At 47.4% G+C, this 25727-nt stretch overlaps 1 protein-coding gene across 5 annotated transcripts in view; it reads right to left on the bottom strand.

The window, feature by feature from the left end:
* The window catches only part of PLCB1 (phospholipase C beta 1), a 332913-nt gene that overhangs the window by 35379 nt on the left and 271807 nt on the right, over positions 1–25727 (bottom strand). For 4 of the 5 annotated variants that reach the window (XM_064415692.1, XM_064415693.1, XM_064415694.1 and 1 more), the window contains exons 27-31: positions 25277–25457; positions 23164–23240; positions 22985–23074; positions 20912–20969; positions 19531–19617 (exon numbers count right to left, since the gene is read on the bottom strand). In XM_064415692.1, the coding sequence (XP_064271762.1) occupies positions 19531–19617; positions 20912–20969; positions 22985–23074; positions 23164–23240; positions 25277–25457 (493 nt within the window). Of the gene's footprint in view, positions 1–18615; positions 19329–19460; positions 19618–20911; positions 20970–22984; positions 23075–23163; positions 23241–25276; positions 25458–25727 lie in introns of those variants that run through there. The other variant, XR_010359722.1, reaches the window with a different exon arrangement.

Here is a 25727-nt window from a genome sequence, read left to right as displayed (position 1 = left end):
AAAATACCAAGCACCACTTTTTAAAAAGAAAAATCAGAGAAATCCCTTCTTCCTTTTAGAACAAAGGAAGCTCATAGATTTTAAGCCAAGCCTTTATGCATGAATTGGATCCTTTACTACGCAGAGCACAGTAACTTGTATGAAGGATTTGTATGAGGTTTAATGCAATATCAAGGGTACTGTGCCAAGTGCTGTGTCCTGAGCAGACATCAGCCTCAGGCTGGGAAGAGCTGATCCTCATGGCACACGGGACTCTCCCTGTGTGCCCCTGCAGGCTCTGCCTCCACAGCTGCTGTTGCACATCCCCTCTGTACAGAACCCTTCCCTGGCAGGCACAGCCTGGCCCAGCCTGGGCACTGACCCCGTCCCACATTTCAGGTCCCTCCCCACCCTCAAAGCCTCAGAGAAGCTCCCAGAGCTCTGCAGAGCCAGAGATGAGCTGACCTTCCTGCAGGACAGTGCTCTGGCAGGGATAAAGAACATTTTACAGCATTAAACTCCCCGTGCCTGCAGCCCAGGGCTGAGCAGGGCTCACCCCGAGCAGCCAGCCCTCCTGGGCTGCCCAGCAGGGAACACCTCTGCTCTGCTCTGCTCTGCCTGCTGGTGGGCTCAGCAGCCCCTGCAGGGCAGTGTCTGCCCCAGCTGCTGCTCTGGGGAAAGGAGCCAAGCTGTCTGTGCCCTGTGCTGGGCTGGGAAGCTGTCTGCTCTGCAGTTTACAAGCAAGGTGCCACAAAAAACAAACACAAGTGAAGAGAGTCTCCTTCAATGAGAACAAACAGAGATGCTTCTTTAGAAGTTACATCCCCTTATCCTTCTGCTGTCAAATCCACTGTTTTGTGGGGTTTTTTTCTCTTTGGTTCAACTTAAAAATTAATTATCTTTCAATCTTTCACAGAAAACACGGGTTACTTCTGTTATGTTAACAACACTTTGAAGAAAAAGGTCCTTTTGGGGCCAAGTCTGTCTTCCAAAGGAAAGAGAGAAATTTAGTAAAGCTCATCCTTGCTTGCTCTTTAGATCCTTCCAACAGGAATTTGCAACTGCTTCCCCTATACTGAACACTCACAAAAGGGAAAAGATCTCTTAAACAGTGTGGAACTGGGGTAAACTAAGAATAGCAACACAACTGAAGAGTTTTGTCTGGGTTACTGCTCTGGTCTGTGTTTTTGGAAGAGTTAGATGGATAATATTCAGGATAGCTCTTTATTTAAGGAAGGGAGCACACACCATAAATTAGAAAGTATAAACACTTAAAGGTTTGCTGAAAGTGTACACAAGCAACCTATTATGGCTGAACTGCTTTTTCTAGGCAATAGCTACAATAGATGTCCTTAAAAGAGATCCCTTGGTATAACACTGGGCAAAGGCCAAAAGAAACTGTTTTTCCATAATGGAACACTAGGGAATTCTTTATTTTAAAAAGTGCCACATGGAATGTCTAAATTAAGTCAGAGGGGCAAAAAAAATGTATGGTATCCACAATGTCTGCCTGGCATGCAGTGCATGGCATCACCCTGTTCATCACCCTGGAGATAAAGAGCTCCTCCCAGCTCCCTGGCTCCAGTGACAACTGCTCCAGAGCTGTCAGCTCTGCTCACAACTGCTCCCTTCACAAGCCTGGATGTGCTTTTAGGGCTGCAATGAAGACTAACCAAAAGGGGAAAAAAAAGAGTCCAAAGTCCCCTAGCTGAGGAGAGGAATTTCAAACAGTTCCCAGTTTGGAAGTGGCTGGGAACAGGGACACAATCAAGCCCAGTGTCTGGGAGCACGGGCCTGGAGAATGCACGGTCCAGTGAGTGCAAAAATCCTTAAAACCCACAGGACAGAGAAGGGTAAAGGCAAGTGGGGAAGATCACAGGAGGAGATTTTTCCTCTCTCTGTAACAAAAGACATGACCTGTGTCCCGTGTGATTTCCAAGCCATGAGTCCCTCTGCCGTTTCCAGGGGACCGACAGCGCTGTCACCGTGTCCCTCACACACGGTGCCAGGCAGGGCTCACCCCACCAACAGCACTCCCTGCCCTCTCACACGGCTGCCATCAGCCTGCCCAGGGGAGCAGGGGATGTTTCTGCACCAGCCAAGGAGAGCAGCCCTGCTCTGGCTCTGTGCAGGGCCCTGGCACAGCAGGCACTGCCAGCGCTGTCCAATGTACCAGGCAGCTGCAGCACAGCACACAGGGGGCATGCAGTGCCTGCAGACTGCACCCTGAGCTGGGCATCCCTTCTCCAGGAGCCTCTGACACCTCCATGTCCCTGCCAGGGGGATGCAGTGCCTGCACACTGCACACTGCACCCTGAGCCCGGGCATCCCTTCTCCAGGAGCCTCTGACACTTCCATGTCCCTGCCAGGGGGATGCAGTGCCTGCACACAGCACCCTGAGCCCTCTGACACTTCCATGTCCCTGCCAGGGGGATGCAGTGCCTGCACACTGCACCCTGAGCTGGGCATCCCTTCTCCAGGAGCCTCTGACACCTCCATGTCCCTGCCAGGGGGATGCAGTGCCTGCAGACTGCACACTGCACCCTGAGGTGGGCATCCCTTCTCCAGGAGCCTCTGACACTTCCATGTCCCTGCAGGGGATGATGCAGTGCCTGCACACTGCACACTGCACCCTGAGCTGGGCATCCCTTCTCCAGGAGCCTCTGACACCTCCATGTCCCTGCCATGGACAATGCAGTGCCTGCACACTGCACCCTGAGCCCTCTGACACTTCCATGTCCCTGCCAGGGGGATGCAGTGCCTGCACACTGCACACTGCACCCTGAGGTGGGCATCCCTTCTCCAGGAGCCTCTGACACTTCCATGTCCCTGCCCTGCTCTTTGCTGTGCTGGTAAAGCCATGCCACCCAGTTTGCCATGGATTAGCAGCAAAGGCACTTGATGCTTTCCTGAGTGTTTTTTTTTTTTTTTTGGGTTTTTTTTTTTTTTTGAGTATGATCCCCTTCATCAGTTTTTAGGTGAAGCAGACAATGAGCAACAGAAACCCAGTTTTGTTTGAATTTTTTTGACTTTATCCCTAGCTTGAGCTCGTTTTCACAAGCAGAATCACAGATGAAATACAAACTGTCTTTCTTCTTGACAATAAAACCTACTGTCCCTTACTTAATTACTCTTCGATTCTTAAAACCTGAGTAGAGATACCTGACTGCTCAAAACATGGAGCTGCTCCCTGCTGAAGGAATGCAGCAGAAATGGCCAGCAGCAAAGGTCACTTGAGAACAAATAAAAGACATCTGTGGTACAAACCTCTGTCTGTCAGGAACCACCTCCATACATCCAAGAGCCTTCTGTGCAAATTCTCCAATAATTCTTATAAAATAAATCACTTCAACTGATGGCATGCAAGGTAAAATTAATTTCTTGTCTCTGCAGATAAGTGGTTACTGGAATGTCAATTCTCACTCTTTAAAAGAGGGCTGGCTTTAACTTAACACCACAATTGCAGTCTGAATTTCTCATTAAAATTTTAGTTTTTCCAAAAGCTAAAATTCCTGAATTAATGAAATGCAAATTAGAACATTTAGCCTTAACTTTAACAGTTTTCCCTTGCTTTTTGTTATTAAATATGTATATAAAGATATATGTCTATCTGTAATGAATCCAACAGTAAAAGAATTATTCCTTTTCACTTGAAGACACACATTGCCACTCATAAATCTTATTTAAACTTTAGATTCACCAGTCTGAGGCAATTGGAACAGCCTGTACCAGAGCCCCTTGGCACTGCTTTGTATTGCCAGGCAGGGGAACACCAACATTTGCCTCCCAATTTCCCTCTCCCTCCTGCATCTCTCCAACATTCCTCTCCCCAACACCACCTACAACTGTCCATATCCTCATTCTCTGATGCACTTCCTTCCTCCCTCCCATTCTCAGTGTTTCCTTCCCCTGGGAGCTGAAGAATATCTGCCAAAGGAACTCATGCATTTTTGAACGTTTGCCTTGCTTTGTCCCTTGGGCAGGTTAACCCTGTTTGAGCACAGAGCTTGCTGTCCAGGCTGCTGGAGGACAGGAATTCCCTGGGCACACACAGGGCCTCACTCTCCCCCTGGGGCAGCTCTGGGCTCCAGAGAGCCCTTGGACAAGACTTAGTGGGTTTACTGAAAGGCTTGGAAGCACTGCAATCTAGTGGTACTATATTCATTTAGTGACACAAAAATACCCAAGATAAATCCCCTTTTTGTTGTGAAGGGCCATTTAAGAAATACCTTTGACAGCTAATGTAAACCACAAGAATTATTCTCCTGTGGAGATCCATTTCACAGACAAAAACTAGGTGCAGCAATTTGGAGGGTATGCCATATTTGTTTTCACATGCATCAAGAAAGCTTCACACCTGGCAGAAGAGTTAAACTCCATTCATCCTCTGCTTCAGAAATGTAATGCCTGTCTCCTTCATTAGAGGGGTTCAGGCCAGGTCTGCTGTCACCATTCAAACCCCTCACTCTCAGTCTGATTTTTAATCAAAATATGTGCCACAGGTCCTACTGGAATCCCTGAGAGTCCTGTGCTGGTCCTCCTGCAGAGGAGGCACAAGAAAAGGATTATTTGATTGCTTCCCAGCATTTCCTTCCCTTGCAGGACCTGAGACCTGCCCAGGTTTGTTGTGGGTATCTAAATTCAGAGCAGATGAGCCTTACCCCCATTCCTGCACCTATTGCCCTTGGTATCCTTCAGCTCCATTATTTCATGGCCCTTTTAATTAATAAAAATTCACTTTAGGACTCATCATTTAATTCAAGTGAATTTAACAGTGCAGCAATGTGGAAAGATAAAGGTGCTGGCAACGCAAAGGCTGAGGAAATGCAATTAGAGCATCCCTCTTGACCAGCTCTTCAGCTGGCACTCATCACATCTGCACAAATCCACACCAGCCCAGGAAAGGGTGAAAAGGGTGAAACATTCCCAGGATGAAAATATTCCTGCATTGCCAGTTAGCAGCAGCATCAAACTCTAAAAAATGAGCTGCAGAACACTCTACACTTCCATGGAAGTGTGAGACTGAGACTCAAAAACCCCACAAGGCAGTGAAAGATTCTCTTTTACCAAAACTCAGTCTGTCTCTGGTGTTGCAACAGTCTTTCCTCAAGAAAGGAAGCTGAAGGAATCCCTGGCACAGAAAACCAGGCTAAGTAACAGCAATTTTCTTCAAAGACACTGATGATACCTATCAGTGCCCCAACAATGCTACCAAAAAATTATTTAAAAAAAAAAAAAGGAGAAAAAGAGGATGGCACTATTTCAGCCACTAACTAAAATGAAATAAAACCTTGCAGAAGTGCAGAATGGGATGATTACAGCCCACAGTTTTCCAGTGTTTATGACACCAGATGAATCTGAAATTATAAAAAGGGTGAATATTCAACATCCAGGAAGCTATTTGGGATAACACCAGATGGAGAATCTGGATGTCATTATGGGCAACATTTGCAAAAGGGCATAACTCACCGAAGTACCTCAGAGATGGTGACTGAGTTTAGAATTTTACCTTTCTCTGTTTAGGAACTCTACAGGTCTCTATGCTATGATGGATTCATTAGGAAAACAAAGCACTTCTGATCCCATAATGATATACATGGTGAATTATGAGCTGCATTCTTTGGTTTATGGTGTTAGAAATCAAATTTCCAGCCTAAATAAGCCCAAATACCCAATTATTCCAAAAGACTGATTTGAAGTGTTGCGTGTTTTTAATGCACAGTAGCCAAAACCAACAAATATGAAAGTTCAGTATATTAAAAAGACAGATGCCAGCTTGAAAGTTATTGAACTTAATAAATTATTTATAATAATGAAAACTTCACTCTCCAAATATTAATAATAATAAAAAATAATCAACCCCCCCATCAAATAGTCTAGGTAAAACCAGAAAAGCCAGGAGCACTTGTTGCCATTTATGAGCAGTCTATCTGCTCTCCTGGTTCCAGCAGCTCTTCACCATTCCCACTGCTGGTGCTGTGGCACCTCCCTGGTGTTTGTGAGAAGTCCCAGTGGGCTGTTCCAATGTCCCTGCACGGCAGGAAGCACCAGCTGCAGGGGCCAAGAACACCTCGAAAATGATTGAAACTTTGCTGCTGTGAAACTGTGACAGAGGCAAAACCAAAGCACTCCACGGGCCTGCAACAACAGAGAGTGCTGCAACAGCACTGCTCCTCCAGCTGCCAGGAGAGCCTGGCAGGGAGAAAGTACAAACTGGGGAAGGAGAAGGAAAACGTGGAAACTGGGAAAGCCTGAGCCTGCTGCCAGCTCAGAAGGAAAGTGCTGCTGTGCTGGGCTGAGATCCAGGCAGGGCTGGGGCTGCACTGGGATCCAGGCACAGCAGTGTCCCCGAGCTGTCCCAGGGCAGGGACCCAAAACCAAATGTCTGCAGGGCAGGTAAAGCACAGAGGGAAGCACCACCGCCAGGCTCAGTGGGGAGCCCCAGAAAGGGCTGCTTTCTGCTCAGGCCACCAGCTGACCCCAAGCATGAACAGTGCGAGGTGCAGTGAGTGCCAGGCAGCAATGCCACAACTGAACAGAGCTCCACAGAAATAATCCCCAAGGTCACTCCCAGGGAAATCAATCCTAAATTCTTATGGGTGGATAACAGAAACTGAAACCCAGCAACAGCAAGTAAGCAAGTTCAGTGGAATTAAGGGGTCACAGGGAGGTCAAGGGCAGCACTTTGGTGTGAATTCCAGCATTGTATTCTGCATCATAGACGGAAGTGCAACACCCAGGGTAAAAAAGGAAGAGGGGAGACATGATCCAGTTGTGGGTTAAAAGCTAAGAGGCAGCGAAAAGAGGCACTTGAAATATGGATTAGAAATGTTGTTTCTTTACCAATTAACAGGCTCAGGAGACCAAACCCCAAAATTCTGTATATTTAAGACTGGCATATTTAACACCCCTGTATCTGAAGCAGAAGCTGCTGAGTGCTGAAAACATTTCTAAAAGCCATTCTGTGAAACAAGGGGCAGATCCTGTGAGTGCTGCTGGATATGGCTGCCTTTCCTCCTGAGCTGATGGGGAGCTGGCAGGATGCTGGGGAGGCTCCCTCGGGGTACCCAAGGAGCCAGGGCTGCACAGGCACTCAGCAGTCCTGGCTGAGGATGAAGGACTGTGGGGTGAGTGACAAGAGCTGCAAACAGGACTGGGAGCCAGCTGAGAAACACTGTGGAATCCATGTCTGCTGAGAGGCACACGGGAGAGCTCTTGTTGAATAAGGGGAGTTTGTGGTTCACACACACAACAAGAGTGTGCTGCACAGAGTATGGGAGAGCACACCCAAATACTTGCTCAGGAAAATGCAAATCCAGTAAGGCAAAAGATGGAGTGGGATCAGTTACTGCTCTGAAGGGTTTTCACATAAAACATAGGCCAAGCTGTGACTGTTCCCACGACATGAATAATACACTGCTGATTTTCCCTGCTCTGTTATTAATATTGCATCTTGTCACAATAACTGCCCAGCCCTCGGAGGGAGAAACAGGAGCCTTGAGCTGAAAAGCCACCACAAAAGTTATTGGAGAGCACAGCTCTTGGTGGGAAGCAATCAGCAAGTGAGGGCAGGAAGGACATCCCTAGGTGCCCTCTGCTCAGTGAGTAACATCACCTGCAAGCAAGGCAGACAAGGAACTCAACAAAGCAGCAACAAATGCATTTTCTCACTCTATGTTACCAGCTCCAAGCACAGCATTTTTCCTGAGCTGGAAAGTCACATGATTTTTTTATGATACAACAAACAGGGAGTGAATCTGATTCAAATCTGATTGAAATGGGTGAGGGAAGGGTGACTGGGGCAGCACTGACACAGCAGCATTACAGTCAGGGTGATCATTACAAAGCTTTTGTACTCTCTGTGTAAAGAAGATAGAAATGTTGGGATGATGCCCTTCAGCAAAAGATAAAAATGAAGGGAAAACCCAGGAGTTCCAATCACTGGAGGGTGATTCAGTCCCTAAATGTGCTCACACAACTCCACAGCTGAATAAGCATGGGGACACAGTGATTACTCAGCTAGGGCAATGAGGAGTCAGTTCACCTTGTGTGCAGGAGCGGAACTGCCCACCAGCATGTACCAGAATGCAGCAGAAATCTCAGTGCAGGAGCAGAAAATGGGTTCCATTGCTGCATCAACACAACAACGAGGGTGGGACTGTGGAACTACCACTGTTAATCTCAATTTAGGTACAGCAGCTCCCAGTGATGGAGATTTCCCTGTCCCCCACACCAGGTGGGGAGGCAAAGGCATCTAGAGAATCCCAGGAAGGAGGAATGCTGGAATAATAAACACAAAGGAAAATTAGAAATGTAATTTCCAGTCAGAAACATGGAAGAGGAAAGTGAGGGAAGGAAGGAACATTTGTTTTCAAGCCATCAGACCAGGCTTTCACAATGAACAGGAGGGAGAAAACACGGAGTGAGGCAGAATGGTTTATGCAGCTCTGGAGGGGAGGATTCCACGAAGAGGAGAGATTCTGTGCATTAATTGGGAAGCCACAGACATAACGAGTGCAGGATGACATTTTGATGCTTCACTTGTCTTCTCCCCTGCCAGTCCATCTCTCTGCTTGGCAATCTGTCACTCCTGACGATGTGTTAATCTCTGGGCTGAGGAGATAAATCTGTTTGGGCTCTTTCTCAGAAGCAGGTACCTGTTAGGCACTGCCAGAGCCTCTCCTAGGAGTTTGCTGAGGAGAATTTATCCAGCAGATAATTCTCAGTGAAATCCTCCATGCCTCCCCTTATATTTACTGTCTAATTTGCATTTCTATGCCCTTTATTATCTGAGCACCTCAAATCCCCCGTGTGCCTAACCTAACACATCCCTGACACAATTCAAGGAGCAGGGGGGCAGCTCCATCAGAGCCAGCAGGGATGCTGGCATTCCTGTCCCTGGGCTGCAAGGGTGGTGCACAGATACTCTGTGTTTTCTGCAGGGTGAAAGGAAGGAGGAGAGCTCTGAACCACTGATCAGCTGCTACCCCAGACACGCCGCAGCACAGCCCTGCCTGAGCTCTGAAAAGCATCCTCAGTGCTCTGGGCTGCCTTCTCTTGAGCAAACCTTCCATTCCCATCAGCTGCCTGAGGTCCCTTTTCCTTGGGCCATTTTGTTGTGTTCACAGCCAAGGAAGGCTCCCAATGGGCAGGCAAAATTTGCCCCCATTTATTGTCCTTCCAGAAGAGAAGCAGAATATTAAGCAGGTAATTTTAAAGGACAGGGGAAATAAAAAGGAAATTTAAAAAAAGGTTTGAACCACACTGTAATTAACATGGTGATCATGCCAGTTTGAAAATCACTAACAGAATTTTATGATAGTGAATTTTCCATCATCCTGCAAGGCTGTGAATAACTGTAATTTAACAGATGCATCTAAAATGTACACGCATCAAACTAAATCTCTAAAATTATAGCATATGCATGTTCTTAATATAGCTAGTGAGCATGTGTGCCTATGCACACACAGCCAAATATTTACTGTGACATACAGAAAACCACATTTACTCATCAATGTAAACAAATGGATGATGTCTACTCCATCTCCTTATACTGTGAATAAAATTCCTGCTGGCCAGCTTAGTGAGGTTACAGGTAACAGCCTGGCTGTAAGTAATGCTCCATTTATGAGTCTTCAAATGAATTTTATCAGCCCTGTGGGGACCAGTGTGTGGATCACAAAGCTGAGGGCCTGTTCAGCACCTCTGAAGGTGTAAATCTCAGAGTCCCTGGCCATCAGGTGCACTGCACCACACTGCTGTGGTGATGTGCTTCAGGCTGTCTGCACATCCCTACGTTCATTTTTATAATGTGAACCTGCAGAGCACATTTTGCAAGAGGAAAAGCAAGTGGGTGATGTTGTGGCATCACAGAAATCAGCTTTCCTCGTTGTATCTCATCCTAATTGAGGGCTGTTTCTGTTGCCAAGTGAGGTCTGGGCTTCCTTGATGTATAAATCAAGGTGTTTGTTACACTAAAAGTGCCATGTAATTGCTTGTCAGCATCACCTTGCTTTAAGAAATGTGAAAGAAATCAAAGGAAATGCAGAATATTACTGGAGACTGTCTTTGGCAATGAACAGGACTGTAAATGGCTGATCAGGTCTGAAAGGGAAATACATGGTGAAGGGTTTTGGTGTAAACATATTTAGATTTAGGCACACTGAAAACACCAAATACTCAAAACCAAAGGCCAGCAGGGCCCTTCCCAGTGCCCTGTGCCCAGGAGGCTCAGGCTGGCCCTTGATCTGCAGCAGGCAGCCCTGGCCCTGGAGCTGCTCATGCCTGCAGGGTTTCCACACATCTCTGTAGGCTGGGCATCCCCTCTCCATCTTTCGGAAGCTCACAGACGTGCAGAACAGCTCTGTGACACCCCTCCCCTTCAGGCTGCTCCATCTCAAAGGGACTCCATCCCCACAGGTACTTCAGGCACTCCTTGAAATTCAACAGCAGCAAGGGATGGCAAAGAGCAGGGAGTGTAAAAGGGAAAGTAAATAAGGGCTACAGAAAGAGCACGAGACAGAAACCACATACTGAGAAAAGGAGCTTGATGAAAGGGGGAGAAGGACAAGCAGGAGAGCAGGTGAAATGGAGGAAAGTGGGGAAATAGAAAAAAGGAGAAATAAGAAAGGCTGAGAGACCTCCTTCCATTATCAGCAGGGTGATATTATGTCTGATAACTTCCTTCAGTGCATGACTTCATTTCTGTAAGCCACAGGCTAGTCTGGAGAGCTGGGAAGCTGATGGAATGAGCCAAAGCTGAGATTTCCTGCCCCATACTCAGCAGGTTTAAGAAGGATTTTTCTATCACAAGAACATCAAAATGCTTTTTCTTTCATATTTTTTAAGGGAGTAATGGAAAAAGAACAAAAATCGTGAACTTTCACCACCCTCATGACTGGAAAACTCAGTGTTACAAGACTGGGTTCCAATGTTAAAAGATAATGTAAAAAAGTTTAAATTTTGCCTTGACCATCCCAGAGCCAGGCTCTGTATCAAACCACATCTGGATTAATCCTGCCCTTCCCAGGCACATCCAGTTATGCCACACAAAGCTTACAGACCTCTGGCACTCCACAAAAGAGATCATTTTCAGGTCCAGGGCTGCAGTTGGTCACACTCCACAGTCTCTTGGCAAAGCCTCCCTCCAAGAGGGGCTGAGGAATGGGAATTGCCTGAGTCACTCCAGTCCAACCCATAGCCTGTGAGCACCCACAGCTCCTGCATCATGCAGCTGCAGCAACCCTGTGGAACTCCTGTGCTGGAAAATGCTGGCTTGGTGCAAGTGAGCCCCAGGGGATGTTTAATGAGAAGTCATCTTCCAGGGAACATCCTTCCCAGCTCTTCTGCTACTGACTCCAGAGGGCTGCCAGGCCCTTGAAAGCTCCCCCAGCAGCACTGAAACAATGTGGGAATGGGGCTGGAATGTTTCCCTGCCTCTTCCTCTCCCTTCTGGATGTGCAGGGCTTTCATCTCCTCCAAGCTCAGTACCCTCAACCTCCTGGGGAAGAGACTGCATCTCGAAACAACAGCATTTTCTTCTGGTTTTTGTTGCTTCTAGAGAGAAAAGTCCTTCCCCAAGACAGGCCACACGTGATTTCAATACCCTCTTTAAATCAGGTGTATTTTGAAGCTCTAACACTAGCCTTGCTGTTTCTGTTCCCCTTTCCAGCAGTGTATTTCTCATGCTGGAGGGTCTCGGTGCAGATGAGCCCATCACCCCCCTGTCAGGGCTGCAGTTCAGGCAGCTGGCAGCAGTCCTCAGCCTGGTTCCCATCAGTGCCTCTGCTCTCTTTGCAGGTGGTTCTGCACAGAACTCTGGCACTCTCCTGGCTAATGGCTGGCACACACAGAGCCCTTCCCACACTACAGGCTTTGCAGGCCACTGATTTTATTTCTCTGTTCATTAAAGAACACATTTCCCCCCATTTCATGCATTTTAAAGCATCTCTCTAATGAGTTCACACACGAGGCATTAATATTTCTTTCAACACTTTTCCATTAGCTGTGTCAAGCTGGATCTCGTGTCATTTGTCAGGCTGCACTGGGGCTGACAGTCACCAAGTGCATTGCTGCAGTGCTGGGCACAGCTGCACAGGGGGGTTTGCTGGTGCCCTTGGTGTGTGAGGCTGCTCTGGCACCAGCAGCGTGTGCAGGGTGCTGTGTGTGCACTGGGACATGGCTCTGCCATGCATTCCAGCCTGTGTGCTCTGTCTGTGCACACCCATGCAGAATTCAGCCTGTATTTTGTCGTGCATTTTCCTGGAGTGCTCCTGGGGAGGGGAAGGGCACTCAGCAGCTTCTGGTGCCCTGGTGCTCCCTGAGATTCAGCATGCAAAGCACCTGCCTTTGCAGAATCACAAACATTTCCACAGCACAGCCCTCTCTGGGCAGGTTTAAATATTGCACAGCCTAAGCCAGACATCCTGACACAAAACCTTGGCAGTCCCTGGCTTCTTCAATTTTTGAGCATGGCTTTGGCTGTTTTCTCCTCAGAGCCCACAAGGTTAACACACAGTCAGCCCTGTGCTCCCTCCTCTCACAGGCAGCTCCAGCTGGCTGCCCAGCTCTCCCTGCTCTGGGAATGCCTGCCATGAAAACAATCAATGGGAAGCACAGGGGGGGTCACAGGGGACGGGGGACAGCCCTAACCCCAGCACAGGAGCTCTGGGGCTGGGCAGAACACACCTTTGTACCTGCACACAGGTAAATAATGACCCTGGCTGCTCACACACAGCTGGAACACACCTTTGTACCTGCACACAGGTAAATAATGACCCTGTGCTGCTCACACACAGCTGGAACACACCTTTGTACCTGCACACAGGTAAATAATGACCCTGTACTGCTCACACACAGCTGGAACACACCTTTGTACCTGCACACAGGTAAATAATGACCCCTCTATTGCTCACACACAGCTGGAACACACCTTTGTACCTGCACACAGGTAAATAATGACCCTGTGCTGCTCACACACAGCTGGAACACACCTTTGTACCTGCACACAGGTAAATAATGACCCCTCTATGGCTCACACACAGCTGGAACACACCTTTGTACCTGCACACAGGTAAATAATGACCCTGTGCTGCTCACACACAGCTGGAACACACCTTTGTACCTGCACACAGGTAAATAATGACCCTGTGCTGCTCACACACAGCTGGAACACACCTTTGTACCTGCACACAGGTAAATAATGACCCTGTACTGCTCACTGCTCACACACAGCTGGAACACACCTTTGTACCTGCACACAGGTAAATAATGACCCCTCTATGGCTCACACACAGCTGGAACACACCTTTGTACCTGCACACAGGTAAATAATGACCCCTCTATGGCTCACACACAGCTGGAACACACCTTTGTACCTGCACACAGGTAAATAATGACCCCTCTATGGCTCACACACAGCTGGAACACACCTTTGTACCTGCACACAGGTAAATAATGACCCCTCTATGGCTCACACACAGCTGGGCTCAGCTGTGCTCCCATCCAGCACCAGGGCTAGTGAGGATTGAACCTCTTCTGCATCAGGAAGGCCAATTAACCTCCTAATCAGGGTGGGCTGGGGCATAGAAATGCCCTTACCTGAGCCAGGTAGAGCACAGAACAGATTCACTTTGCAAATTAGGAAAAAACCTGAATCAGTGAAGTTTCTTTTATTGCAGGAAGAATTCTCACATTGTGCCTTTTTTAAAGAAAATAACTTTCTGTGAGCTCTTTTGTCCACAGAGTAGCTGGGTTCTAAAATCACTATTCTTAAAAATACCCGACACCACAACTCTGGTCACAGTTCTAATTTATGAGCATGTTATCCAGGAAGATCCCAGTAACCTTCACAAATCAGGTCTGGCTGCCACCTGCCTCCATCACGGCCCTCCCTAATATCTTTAAATCACCAGCAACACTGGTAACTTGAGAATGTTCCTTCTGATTTACACCACTGCAAAATTGAAAAGTTTGCCCCTTCAAGTAATTTATTTCCCCTTTTATTGCAGCACCAGAGCAAACCTAAGATTTTCTCTGGCTTCCAGTAGAATGACCCATGTGTGAAAAATATCTCCCTCCCTCTATCAATAAACTCCATTTAAATTTATCATATTTTCCACGTGTCCTATTCACCCAAGTATTTCTTTACATTTACATTATTCCAACAAAGAGTTGGTGACATTTTAATTTAAAATAAAGTGATATCAGAATGCAATAAAAAAATGTAAAAGGCATTTTGCATATCCACACTGGAAAGGTGATGCAGTTGATTTAAAATGAATGTTTCCAAGGACATGTATGTGTAAGAGTTACACCACAAAGATTCAATTAACACAATGAGCAGCACCTCAAATGCTTACATGTCTCTTTTGTGACCTGATACCCATTTCTCACCCTGCAATATTTATTCTGCTGGAAAACACGAACAAGCCTTTCAATGTGGATTTGTGAAGGGAAATGTGAACAAGAAAGCAAGGCCCAAGTGCCAGTGATGCTTTGAGCACCCTGGTACTGGACTGACCTCTCCTGATCCAGGCCTGGGACGTGTCAGTGCTTCAGAGAACCTGGGGAGTTTTATTGGCACAAAACTGGCACAGGACAGAGCCAGCCTGGTTATTTTAACGAGATTATTTACTGCTCACTTCACAGGCTCCAAGTGCATTCTGCAGGATTTATCCACTGGCAGAAACAGCAGAAAAGGGAGCACCCTGACTTGCCCAAAATAATACTCTGGGACAGCTTAGCAAGTGCACCAACACCAGACTGAAATCAGATTAAATTTGTTCAGAGTTTGCTGTCACCTGGGGCTGGTGCTGAGCAAAGAGCCAGGATCCTGCAGGGAATGGGCCACGAGTACTGATCCCAAAACTTGAACACAAGCTCCCACCCAGAAGTGGGAAGATGCCAGATCAAGTCACAGGAAGATTTGTAAATCTCACTCTGTATTTTGGGGTTTTTTTTGCTTTCAAATATTCCTTTTAAATGTTTCTTGGTCACTGGGGCTATGAAAATTCCATTCATTTCTCCGTGCTGTTGCCCACTTAATGAGGTAAATAAACATTTTATTATTCCCCTCTGATGAGTACACAAGCACCAAAGCCCACAGCTGAACAGTGAAACAATTAGTAAATTATTTCAATCCTCTTAATTCCCTGCTTTTTTGGCAGATAATGCCATAAGTCATTTTAGCTTAGCAGCCACAGATTGAAGACAGATTTCTTTTTAAACTTTGGAAATGTTAAAATTGAATGAACTAACAAAAGAAATTTTTATCCAAACAGGGAAAAATAGAACTTTTCAAATATGACACTGGCTATCAGATCATTTTTATGGGTTTTTTTTTTTGCCATGAGTCTGAATACTAATTTTTTTGGAAGGACAAGTTTCCCCTGTCCAATCCAAAGCCAGGCAAGTCCCATGAACCCCAGTAAACTGAAATAACCTTTTCCTCCAAACTCCTTCCCCAGAATTCTTGGAGAGCTGCCTGTGGTTGAACTGGAATGCATGTGGAAGTGTTTGAATGAAGTGCAGCTAGCCCAAAAGGCAGCCTGGCTTCCTGCAGAGGTGTCAGGGATAAAAAGGGGGTTGTGGTGGACAGAGCACTGTTGCTGTGAGCTCACAGGAGCTGAAGTGGCACTGGAACACCCAAAGCTCCCCAGGCTGCTCCCTCCCACACGAGCACAGTGTCTGAGGGCAGCTGAAACACCTCCTGAGGTGACACATTTCAGGGCACATCTGCTGTCTGAGCCTCCTGCAGGGAACAGCTCCTCTTACCTCAGCAGCATCCCCTGCACAGGTGAGCACAGAGCCTCACCCAGAGCACCACAGCTGCAGCCCTGCAGGGACCAGAGGCTCCACTGCTGCAAGGGATCAGCTCCTGGCTCACCTGGCTCTGCAACATGAACATGTATCATTGTGTGCCTCCAGGAATATTTCAGGTACGCTGCTGATATTCATTTTTGATTGGACGTGGAAGTGTCAACTCCCAATTAATAACATGTGCCAAACTGGGAGATAATAAATGTAGGGAAGCGAGTTTGTATGCATCAGGTGCTTGTATTTCCCACTTACAAGAACAGATTTATAATTCTGAAAAATTGTTTTCGTTACACCATTTGGGGAGCAAAAGGAATTTCATAGCTCAAGGCTGTATATTCTCTTCACTCACTGGAAAGAGCACAGAGGTGCAACAAAGTGTGCCCAGCTCCTAGTGCCTCTGCAGGTCTGTTGGGCCCTCTCCACAAAGCCCCAGCCCGCCCTGTGCCAGTTCCCACAGGCTGCAGGAGCCCAGGAGCACTGAGGGCAGAGCAGCTGTGGGCAGGAACAGGGACAGCAGTCACAGCTTCCCTGGCTCCTGGGCTGCAGGAACACCATCAGGGACCAGAACAGTCCCTGCAGGGTGGGTGCAGGGGGGATCAGGAGTGTCAGTGTCACCCTGGGATCTGAGTGTGCCTCTGACCCACCAGCACAGGCAACAAAAGTCCCACTGAGTGCAATTAGAGGAGGCTTGGGTCTATTTACTGTAACTGAGTCGATTCCCAGAAAATAATTAATTCCTTGTCATGCCTCATGTGTATTGATTTTTGTAATTACAATGGAATTGGAGGCAAGGGTGCAGGGGGAAGGAATGCACTTGATTTGTGTTTAATTTGATGCACAAGCTGCCAGGGACAGAGCATGTGGCCATGCCCAGCCTGGGTGTCTCTGTGCCACACGTGCAGGGTCCAGAATCACAGCCTGCCCTGACAGGATGCAGAGCACAGCCTGGCTGCTGCTGCAGCCCCACAGCAGGCAGGACAGTGCCCAGGGCCAAGAAGAAAAGGACAGGACAAGCTCCATGTGCATCAGTGACTGAGAGGAGGAGACAAAGAGAAATAAAATACAAGTTGGTGCTGATAACAGAGCTGCCAGGAGGTAGTGTAAGGAAAAACATGGATGAGAGAAGAGAAAATACAACATTGCCTCGCTTGGTAATGGTGCTGCTAGGAAAAGCCAGCAGGAGGGAATCAGCTTTGTTTCCCACATTAGTTTCTACCCAGAGGCAAGTCAGCATCTGGCTTCTTGGCAGGTGCCACTGTGGGAGGGGCTGGCCTGTTCCACACCCACACCTGGCTGTGACAGCCAGCTGTGCAGTGCCAGGGTCACAGACACTGCCAGCACACACAGCCACCTTCTGGGCTCACTGCAGCACCAGCACAGCCTGCCCTGACTCCTGCAGCACCACAGGAGCTGTTTCCAGCCTAAAAGGACCAGCTCAGTGCCTACTTTGCCTAAAAGGACCAGCTCAGGAAGTCTCCAGCTCTCACAGGAGCAAAAAAGCTCTTTCTTGTACAATAGCCCTGCAAAACAGTCTCACATCCAAACACTCGAAAGAAATGATACATGTGAGGGAGAGGCAGAGCTTAGGGCTATAAATCAGCCCTGAGTTAAGCACTTTCAGCTAACCCTGTGATATTTTAAGCAAAACAAACCAAAACAGCCTCCAGGACAGGGAACTACTCTGCATCCAGTTTGTGCACTTTCTAAAACAACAGCACTCAAAGGCAAATCTCCTCCTGGTGCCCCACACACACCACAAGAGAGGAAGATGCTAACTCCTACTTTGAGAAAAGCCAACAAAATGGGAGAGGCTGTGGCAGTGTGCTGGCAACACTGGGAGCCACGATCCCCTCCCTGGCTGGGAAAGAGCCCTGAGCAGAGGCAGAGCACAACAGACTGTGAGGCACTAATAAATAACCAAGCAGCACTGAGGGATGACAGCAGATCTGTCTCCAGCAGAATTATTGGTGAGAATACTGAAAATTCTTTCCCTCTTAATGTATTAAACTCTTTGTTTGGGGCTGAGTTGATGGTGCCAGAGAAGCCTTTTAACACAGGCAGCATAAATTTCAGTGGGTGTTTGAAGCAGGAGAGGCTGGCTTGTTGAAAAAGCAGCCCCCAGAAAGGCTGCAGCCTGCAGAAAACACAGCAGCTCTGCTCAGCTGGGAAATCACTTGATCTATTTTATATCATCCACCCCGGCACCGAGGAGGCAAATATGGGAATGAAATATGGACACGGAGCAAACACAAGAAGAGACTTAATAAAAGAGGAATGATGTTTTCCCTGAAGCCTCCCATGCAAGCAGGAGGACAGAGCACCACCAGCTGAGCCCTCTCAGCTGTGGGAAGGGAACAGCCCCTGTGCCCACAGGCAGGGGGACAGGGACCTGGAGCTGCCTGTGCCAGGACCAGCCCTGGGCAGACAGGGAACTGATCAAAGAGTCAAATGGGGCTGGCCCAGCACCTCTCACAATTCAGCTCAAGTCCTCAGTGACAAATTTCCAGTGCTTTATGCTTCTTCTCAGTACATGGATAAATTAAAAATTAAAAATAAAGAGAAAAAGAAGGAAGGACACAGCCAAACAATAACTGAGTGCCCAAGGATCCAGGAAAAGCCAGTGGTAGAACCAGTACCTATTATTTCTTGGCATTTTAAATTCTAGTCTTTAAATTCCAGTTCACAAGCCTGACAAACTCATGATCCTACAGCACCAAACATAAAAATATGTACACTTTTTACACCCACAAGATGCCCACAACACCAAAAAGTTCCAGCTGGTTTGTAAACACAATTTTAAAAAGATGAGTAGAAAACTAGAAATGTAAACATTTTTATTTTCCCTAACTAATGAAAACTTCTGGCTACTCAGCCCTTAGCCTAACTTATTCTCTGGCTACCTCACAGAGATGACAGCACTGATCAGCTCAGAGGCAGTGCTGGAATTCAAGCTGCAGCACAGGCACAGGGGGACTGTGGGCACAGACAAGGAGTGAGAACTGAGCCAAGACACACATCTGAGCAAAACCAGAAACAATGGAAGCAGACATGACACAGTGGGCTGCGAGGAATTACCCTTGGCTGTGAACCCTGCTGAAAACAAGTCTCCCTCCATGAGGAAGTCAGACTATGGCTAGATCTTCCTACAGGAAAATCAGGTACAGGTGCAGGACTCTGAACCTTCTCCACTGCAGCTGGTGGCAAACCTGGCCCTGAGCCCCCAGGCCTGGGGCCAGAACGTGCATTTCAAAATGTTACATGTGGATGCAGTGCATAAAATCAAACAGAGGCAATCCAGCAAGCAATGTGGCCTATAAAGCACTGTTACTGTAAAAAAGCTCGTTGTTTCCCACAGAAATCCCCCCTGGTGGGTGCCAGCAGGACCTGGGGCAGCATGCTAAGGAGATATCTCTTTTTCCTTCCAATGGCAACTGTGTTTTGTTCTGTGCAGCTCAGGCACAGGGGAGGGAAGGGCACACTCTGCTGGTCACAGCACCTTTTGCACTGACAGCTTTTGGACAACCCGGGTGCTGAAAAATAATGAAAAATAATCGTGGGAGGTGGTGCCCACAGCAGGCTGCCCCTGCCTCCTCCCACCCCGAGTGTCAGCGAGTGCCTCTGGGGCTGTCACTGCGTTCTCTCACGTTTAAACATCAGCCTACCTGCTGCCAGAGCTCCTTCTCTCCTGAAGGACAATTTTAGCAGTGTAACATGTGGTCAAAAACTCTTTACCTTAGGCTTTTCATCCAGTATTTGCTGGCGGATCTCCTTGTGTTTTTCTACAAGTTTCTCCTGCCTTTTGCTCTGAGCATCTTCTAGCTGTCAGAAAAGAGCAGAGAAGCTTTTTTCGTGGATTGCACATCCTCACTCCCCCACCTCCTCCCCAGCCAACATTCCAGCCATCCAAACTGAAACATTGTCATCAGAACTGTGAACAATTCCAAGGTAAAATTACCCCAATTACCCAGCACTGCCTGAGCATCCCTGAGCACAGCTGTTCAGCAGCTGGGTGTGGACATGAAACATCACATTTCACATCTAATTCAGGATCAGAAATGTCTGAAGGACTGACTGCAGACTGCTAATGTTATTAAATTACAAATTCTGGGCTTCACCTAGTAATGCACTCAGACAAAAACCTACTTAATCTGCTAATTCCTAGGTTGCTTCCTAAGTCAAAGGCTCTTCTAAGCAAAAATGGGACCATTTTAGAACCTAACTATGTTTACATTGGAATTAAGAGGAGAATTCAATGGCTGCACATTCCACGGTGATTTTACACCCCAAAGCACTGCAGGGCATGATTCCAGCCTGGTGTGAACCACCTGTAGCTTCAGCAAAGCTAACAACTGCACTAGAATTCTTTAATTTGTGTTTACAGAGCTCACAGAATGCTTTTTACATTTCAGTAACTGTACAAATGCAATTACAGTTAGGATATACTCTGCAATTAAATGTTCACTGACTTTCCTTATGCAATCTTTGCATTTGTGAGCCAGCAAGCCCATTAAAAAATGGGTGCATTTTCCATGGATACACACAGGATATTCTGAGATGAAATTCTATTGAATTCTTCCCTCTTCAGCATCATCCCCAAAATACTGACTAACAATTAATGAGGAGCTGTCTGAAATCACAGCTTTCCTTTAACTGAAATCCCAGCTTTAACTGGAATCCCAGCTTTCCTTTAACTGAATCTCAGCTTCCCTTTAATCGGAATCCCAGTTTTCCTTTAACTGCAATCCCAGCTTTCTTTAAGTGGAATCCCAGTTTTCCTTTAACTGGAATCTCAAATTTTCTTTAACTGGAATCCCAGTTTTCCTTTAAGTGGAATCCCAGTTTTCTTTAACTGCAATCCCAGTTTAAATGCAATCCCAGCTCTCTTTAACTGCAATCCCAGTTTCCTTTAACTGCAATCCCAGCTTAACTGCAATCCCAGCTTTCCTTTACTGGAATCCCAGCTTTCCTTTACCTGGAATGTGGAGCAGAGCCTACACTGCATCTGCCAGCAGCAGGCAGGTGCAGAATCTTTAGGCTGCAGCCTAGCACCTGCAGCAGAACACAAGGGGGAAGGTGCAAGGTGACATTTCCTGTCAGATGCAGCCTGACCTACCCTCTTGATGTACTGCACCACCTCCTGGATGTAGGAGCGGATCATCTCCGTCTTCTCCCTGGGGAACATGGCAGCATTAGTGGAGTCACAAGAGCACTCTGATGGATTTCACCTCCCTGCTCTCTTTGCCTTTACCTTCTCTGCACGCCCTGAACGTGTCCTTGTGCCAGGCTGCCCTTTAGGGCACGAAGGGCTCAGAGTTCCCCACATCCCACGGGATGTGCTGCGTTTTCCAGGGGCTCCCACAGTGCCCAGTGTCCCTGGGAGCTGCAGAGCTGTGAGCAGAGGCACAGTGCCACGCTGTGGCAGAGCAGCAGCCTGTGCCAGGGCAGGCTCTGCTGCCAGGGCAGGCTCTGCTGCTGACACTGGCTCCAGGGGAGCAGGGCAGCCCAGCCTGGCCCCACAGAGCTGGGCTCAGGGCAGCTGAGCTTTATGGCACACTCAGAGTGACCTGTAACCATCAGAGGGTGAGCACGAGAACCCCCAGAGGGGGTAAATGCACACACAACAGCAATTTGTGGCTGCTACAGGTGATGCCTTTGAGGACAGTTCCTCCAAACCCTGATTGCCTCAGCCAGGACCTGTGCACTGCTCCTCAGGGGCACCAAAGTCAGCAGGATTTAGGCAAGCACAAAGTGGGTGTCAAAACCTGAAGTAAAAACAATTGAAACAGTGAATGTGTGTAATATTCCTTCCCAAACTTGTGCAAAGCTTCAGATGAGCTGCAGTGGAGCCAGAGTGACTCAGAAGGTCTCACACCTCTCTGCCCTGCTCCCAAAGTGAGGACAAGCTGTGTCAGACAGGGAGAGCTGACTTTCAACGGGGTCCCATCTCACCTCTCCCAAGGGCTCTTTGGAAAGCCTGGCAGAGGAAAGTCCTTGGGAAAATGAGAAAAAAAAAAAAAGGAAAGAGAAAGGAACTGCTGCTTGTCTGTCCCCGAGCCTTTCTCACTAGTGCCTCATTTACCTCTCAGCAAATCATTTCCTACTGAATTGATTTTTACTGCTGCAGCATTTCCGTAATGGCCAGCTGCTTTTTTCCAAGATGAATTCCATGCCCTCTGAACAGCTCTAACTATGTTAAGTATTTCTCCTCTTTTTCATCATAAATTGTTCTCTCTTTTATTTTTTTAATAGGATGTTTATTGAAATTTTTAATGTGCTGATTTTGAAACTACCTGAACCATTTTACTCTGTGTGTGTCTGTGATTTCTTTTCAGGGTTACCAAATACAGATTCTCTCTTGAGAGGCTGCAGAACCTGTGTAAACCCTTTCACCTGCAGAAAACCAAACACAGTTGTGCCTTTGTTACCTGGTAGACCTCAAACATTAGAGGGTTTCTTTTTTTGTTTTATTCTGTTTGTTCCTCTTGTATTTTTAACCGCTCTAAAGTCAAGACTGGTAACAAGAATAGCAGTGCAAGATTAAAATGCTCCATTTTCTTTTTGAGCTGCTTGCCAAAACAAATGGAGGAGGACAAACAAACCTAGATGCTGTGCCCTTGGGGAGAACACAACCACAGCTTGCACAACTGCAGTCTGTGCTGTCTGGGGGGCATGAATGGATTTAGGATTGCTGTGCCTGCCCAGGGACACGGCACCCCAGAGCTCAGCTTTGCCTGTGCCCCCCGGTGTCACTGTCACCAGTGCAGGGCCTTGAGGGGAGTTCACCCCAAAAGCAGAGGGGCCCTCACAGCGGTGCTGCCATTTCTCCCGGAGAGCAGCTTGGAGGGAGTGGAGAAGGCAGGAGAAGCCAGGAAGAGGAAGGCAGTCAGGATGAAATGCCTGCAGGGCCAGGAGCCTTCAGGCTGTTTGTGCCCAGAGGAGCAGAGCCTGCTGGACAGCTCTTTGGGGAGCTGCTCCCAGGAACACACAGCACCTCTGCTGCTGGCCCAGGCTGGCCCTGCTCGTCAACAGGAGATTGCATTAGCCCCAGGAAATGAAATTATTATCAGGGAAAGGACTCTGGGGAGGTCTGACTGAAGGCTGCCTTGGATTTAGGGTCGAGACCTTCCTTTGATTTACCAGCTGTGAAAAACCTTGTACAGTGATATGGATCGAGGGATATACTTACTCCTCCATTTGATTTTTATCCTTGGACTTTGCTTCTGTGATCTTCTCCTGCCTCTTCTTGTCCATTTTTTTCTTCAGTTCTTTCTTTTCTCTAAAGCATAAAAAATAAAGGGGAGCACAAAAGTATCCAAACAAACCCCACAAGGAGCAGCAATCAATGGTGAAGGGAACAGCACTTACTTTTCACACGTTTCTTTCAGTTTCTTTAGCTGGTTGTTCTGACACTCCTCTGCTACATCTGTCAGCTTCTGAATTAGCTAGAAAAAAAAATCCCAAAATAAAAATATGTATTTTCAGCTAAACATCACAGAGGCAGCTAAATTTCCTCAAAAGCCTGCAGCAGATAGGAAAGTGTTACACCATTCCCAGCTGAATGACCAACGACCAAAAGCCAGTAAACATCATTATCAGTGTAAACACATTATTAACTTGTGGAGTTCAGCCAGAATGGTGCACGTCCAACTCCCTCAGAAACTGCTACTTCTCTGTACATGGAGGTGCTACACTTTCACAATATTAAATGTAAAACCAAAATATATCTCAAGTATTTTATCTTTGCTAGGAATGAAAATGCCTGTGAAAAAGCATAAGGGGTCACCAATTGAATTTACACAATGCTAATTGCCAGCTGAATTCCTGTGTCACTGAACATCCAGGTTTTTCTGTGAGGGCTGAAAACGTTCCTCCTGTAATGAGGATTATTACAGTGAATGCTTTGGATTTTGGGGTGGTCAGGGGCATGTTGAAAACCAGGCATGATGAAAGTATGAAAGCCAAGCACAGAGAAGCATCACCTACATTTGGTCACAGAATGAAAAAGCCGTGAGCCACTGGTTTGAAATCTGCTGTGGGCTCATTCTCTTGGTGCCCAAAGCAGGAACCAAAGGCCCAGCTGTGCTGGGATGGACAACAGAGGAGCTGTGGGCAGGGCTCCTGTGCCAGCCCAGGGAACAGGAATGAAGTGGCAATTGGGCCCATTTGGTTTGGTCACTTCCAGGTTAGGTCTGATTTTGTAACATCACCCTCTCAGGGTGATAACCAGGAGTGCACAACAAGGCATGGCTGGTCTGATCCAACTTTTCATTCCTTAGATAAAAGCAGAAAGGTACCAAAAATAGGCTCTCCTCTAAAAGAAAGCCATCAGAAAGAATATCTCAGCTGAAAATATTCCAATTCAAATTTGCCTAACTCAGAGGGAAAACTGCCCAAAAGTTCTGTGCTAAAAAATCAATTTACTGTGCCACCACCTAACAGGACAATGCCAGAAATGTAATTGGCTTTGAGAAATGCCATTTCTCATTTTGGAATGAGAAATGAGTTACCTTATGAGATAAGCCCAACTACGTGGGTCTAGAATGGTTCTTTTTTATAAAAATCCAAATCTCTGAGAAGCAGCCACCAGCTGTTAGTGGGATGGGGGCTGTCCCCTGTGGTGTCACTGTGCCCATCCAGCCACCCTGGAGCACTGTGACTCACACAGGGGAGGGGACAAACATCCCAGCTCCGTGCTGTGATCGCGGAAATCAGTCTGAGCAGGGCACTGCTGAGCAGCCCCCACACACAAACCACTCCTCTTACCTGCTCGTTTTGGCTGGCAGGGCAGAGGAGACTGATCACTTCACCCAACAGGAGGGAGCCAAACACCAGGTAATAGAAAAAATTGCAGGAGGGGGTTGTCTGGAGTTGAGAAATGGCTTGTACTCCCCTAACACGCTTTAAAAATGTTCATTTCTGCCTACAAATATCCATTAGCATCAGCTTCCATCTGCCCAACTCCTCTCTTTCAGCTCAGAGGGCCTATGATCCTGCTGCAGTTGTCAGCCAAACTGCAGCTGTAAAAACAAAGCTGACTTGGACCCATGAATGCAAAATATTTCTTCACCATACACAGAAGATGTCCTGCATCCCCTCGAAGTGCTCATCTGCCACAGGAACACTCTTTGGCACAGCCCTCTGTCCTGGGGAACGTTCACATCTATTTTCATGGTGTTTCAATTTATTTTCTGGCTAATCTGCCTCCTTGTGCACTGCAGGTTTGGAAAAGTGGCAGAACAACACAGGAACATCATCCAAGAGCTGCAGTAAAGGAGAGTTATGGAACCAGAGGTAGCAACAATCCTGCTGCCCCTCTGCCTTCCACCCAAAGCCTTCCGAGCTGCTGGAAGTGACAAAGTGACACAAGAGCCCCCTGGAGCTGCAGCAGAACAGAGGGAAGTGGGGACCCCAAGGTGGAGGAAGCCCCAGTTTGGTGAGAATTTGTCCTGGTGCCCCCAGTGCTCACCCCCCAACCTACCAGCTTGATGTGCTCCCGTTTCTGGTACTTCTCACTGTAGTACTGCTCCTGCCTGAGGTTCAGCAGCTGCTGCTGCTGCTTCTCCTTCAGCTCCACCAGCTTCTGGCTCATCTCGGAGTCCAGGGCAGCCAGCTCCTGCTCAATGGTGGAGGAGCTGTGGTCGGGGCTGCTCGTCTCAGACCTGTGAGGACACAGCACACCCCGGGGTCTCGTCACCAGGGTCCACACCCTGCCTCCATTTGCCTAAATTTGCCTTTTGCAGTCACATGGTTATAAACAGCCAGTTAGTAAGTTCCTCAGCACCACACACAGAGCAAGAAGATGGGTGATTTCAGCCCTAGTGAGTTCAAGGATTTAATCAAAGAGAAATTAGTGATTTATTAATGGGATGGCTACAGCTTTTAAACCTCATCTCAGTGACCCACCAGGGTGGTGGCAACCAGATTTAGTA

The sequence above is a fragment of the Passer domesticus genome, chromosome 3 (assembly GCF_036417665.1).
Source record: "Passer domesticus isolate bPasDom1 chromosome 3, bPasDom1.hap1, whole genome shotgun sequence".
Classification (NCBI taxonomy): domain Eukaryota; kingdom Metazoa; phylum Chordata; class Aves; order Passeriformes; family Passeridae; genus Passer; species Passer domesticus.
Note: the sequence above shows the minus strand (reverse complement) of the source record. Positions and strands in the feature narration are given on the sequence as shown.